Source organism: Amaranthus tricolor, chromosome 16 (genome assembly GCF_026212465.1).
Source record: "Amaranthus tricolor cultivar Red isolate AtriRed21 chromosome 16, ASM2621246v1, whole genome shotgun sequence".
Taxonomy (NCBI): domain Eukaryota; kingdom Viridiplantae; phylum Streptophyta; class Magnoliopsida; order Caryophyllales; family Amaranthaceae; genus Amaranthus; species Amaranthus tricolor.
This window is the reverse complement of record NC_080062.1, coordinates 4,077,873-4,080,672: the sequence shown is the minus strand read 5'-3', so window position 1 is coordinate 4,080,672 and position 2,800 is coordinate 4,077,873. Positions and strand designations below refer to the sequence as shown.

General features: G+C 39.0%; 1 protein-coding gene across 1 annotated transcript; it reads right to left on the bottom strand.

The window, feature by feature from the left end:
* LOC130803016 (L-type lectin-domain containing receptor kinase VIII.1-like) lies at positions 1–2,800 on the bottom strand. Its single transcript, XM_057667162.1, has one exon. It carries the CDS (start codon positions 2,674–2,676, stop codon positions 487–489), a length of 2,190 nt encoding a protein of 729 aa, XP_057523145.1. The 5' UTR covers positions 2,677–2,800; the 3' UTR covers positions 1–486.

Genomic DNA, 2,800 nt, shown 5'->3' with positions numbered 1-2,800 from the left:
TTTGTCAACTTTGGTAGTCATTTTCCTTTCATAGACGTTATTCTTTCAATAATAAGTTAAAACTATGATACACCATCAAGGGTCCCTTAGTACCCCCATAATCCCATTACATGTCATAAAACTTTATGCTAAAATTACAACACTTTCCCCCTTTTTTCTTTTGTAGGGAAATCATCAATTATTATTAGTTGTGTATACATACATAATAATCAATGAAACAATATATCTAAAACTCCACCAAAATAAAATTTAACCTATATTTCATATGTATAACATAAGTGACAAAATTCTTGTTAGGACTATTTAATAGTGGACCCTATAGTACCCAAATTTGATACGCTTTAAACTGAACCCATTTTTTGATGATTATTCAGACTCTGATACGCTTCGAATTGAACCAATTTTCGAACAATTAGTCAAAGTCTAAAACACTTCGAACTGAACCAATTTTTGAACGATTAGTCGAAGTCTGATACGCTTCCTTGATTAGACAAGCTCATCACCACCTTGACCACTAGAAATAGCACCATGTAGGAACAAATTCCTTTCCGATGATGAAGAGGAAGTGGAAATAGTAAGCATAGCATTGCAATCAGAAACACTATCTTGCAAGCTTAATAAAAGTTGAGAAGTTGTAAAGCTCATAGAAGGCTTAGTCCTTGGCACAATAGGAACCTCACTATCACCAACCAACATTTGCACCACACATCTCATTGTAGGCCTAGCCATCGTATCCGGGTGCGAACACGCCAACCCTACAAGCAATACCCGCCTCATCTCCGCCTCATCGAATTCTCCATTCAACTTCCCATCCGCAGCACTCAACAAATTTCCTTCATTGTGTAACCCCCACACCCATTCCACCAAATTCCCATTCCCATTCCCATTCCCCTTGACACCAATCTTTTCCTTCTCTATCGGTCTCCGACCACTCGCAACCTCGAGCACCACCGCTCCAAAGCTAAACACGTCAGTTTTATCAGTGGCGCGACCGGTTAGGAGATACTCCGGGGCTAAATACCCCATTGTCCCAGCCGCCACTGTGGCGGCCGGGGACTTATCATGCTCCATTTGTCTAGCTAACCCAAAATCACCTAACCTAGAATTAAAATTCTCATCTAACATTATATTACTTGTTTTAACATCCCTATGTACTACCAAATTCTCACATTCTTGATGCAAATAAGCCAAAGCTGAAGCTACCCCAAGTAAAATTTTTCTTCTATCTTGCCATTTTAATACAATATTTGATTCAAACAATGCTTTATCTAGACTCCCATTTGGCATTAAATCATATACTAATAAAATTTCACCTTTCTCATGACACCATCCTTGAAGTCTTACCAAATTTCTATGCCTAAGTGTACCAATTATTGACAATTCTGACAAAAACTCATTCTTGCCTTGACCTCCATTGTTATTACTACATCTTTTTACAGCAACTACATGCCCTGTTTCAGGCAATATCCCCTTATAAACAGTCCCAAATGCTCCATGCCCGATAACCTGACTCGAATTGAACCTTTTGGTAGCATAATTTAGCTCCTTATAGCTGAATTCTTTAGGCATTTTGATTATATCAGTTGCTAATGAACAAGAGCTTGAGCTTTTAGGGAAGTTTAGCTTTGATTTCTTAGTGAAAACCCAGAAGAGAATCCCTCCAAAGATTGCTAATAAGAAGGCACTTGCTGTTACTACTCCGGCTACTGCTGCTGGATTCCGCTTACATAGCTGATTATCACAGGAATTTGATCTTTTTTCCGATACCATTGATTTTGATCCTGACGGCGAAATCGCTGGCGGAGTAGTTGTTTTATCAGGAACCGTAAATGGCGGCGTTAGCGGCGGCGGAAGTATCAATGAAGGTGAGGGTGAGAGGATCGATGGTTCTAAATTTGGGGATTCAAAAGAAGATGAGAAACTCCACCATTCAATACTATGAGTTTCAGTACTCCCCTGTGTAGACCCAGAAAAACCTACAAACATATGATTACCCACAAAATCATCTAAATCAAGAGCGAATGAAAGAAGGGGTTGTTTAGGTTTAAGATTAGAGTAAGAAATTGAGATACTAAACATTTGGGTTAACCCAGAATAATCAATCCAAGCATTAATTAGATCACCACTCTTTAAATCGATATTAATGGAGTCTAAATCACCAACATGGGTTGAAACCATTGATCCAAGATCTAAACCCACGTGATTTCCATTAATATCTTTAAACTCAACATCCATTAATGTATCAAATTCAACTGCAATAAAACCCGGGTTTGAATCTCGGGTAAGACCCAAATACCCACCAGGAATACCCATTGAATCATCATCAGGGGAAATGAGAAAAGCAATCCCACCACCAATCGAAGATGGGTTGAGATTTGTGATAGTGAATGAAAAAAAAGTAGTAAAGCTCGCCGGAAAATTATTCTCCGGCTGCCGGAACTTTACCGGGTGGGCATAAAACGCTCGTCCGAAGCCGGAATTTGGCACGGGAAGGTCACGTGTGAGGTGTACACTTCCATTGTTTATGTGTGCATCACCAAGTAGTTTTAAGCTAGTAAGAGTAAGTGTACCAAAGTCAAACGCCGTCGTATCGCCGTCAGTTTCGCCGGAGACTTTAACGGACAGATAACAGATGAGAATGGTGAAAGCAAACAGAGAGAAAAATGGGGTTACCATTATTGGATCATTAGAGAAAATAAAGAGTAAATGTGGATGATGAAGAAGAAGATTAAGGAAGTGTTTGAATGGTGTAAAATAAAAGTGGGAAGAAAAGAGAGGAAAGAAAAAACAAATAGATTGA

Bases quoted from the DNA above. Each gene is read 5' to 3' on its own strand.
- LOC130803016 (XM_057667162.1), bottom strand. From the start codon at position 2,676: ATGGTAACCCCATTTTTCTCTCTGTTTGCTTTCACCATTCTCATCTGT.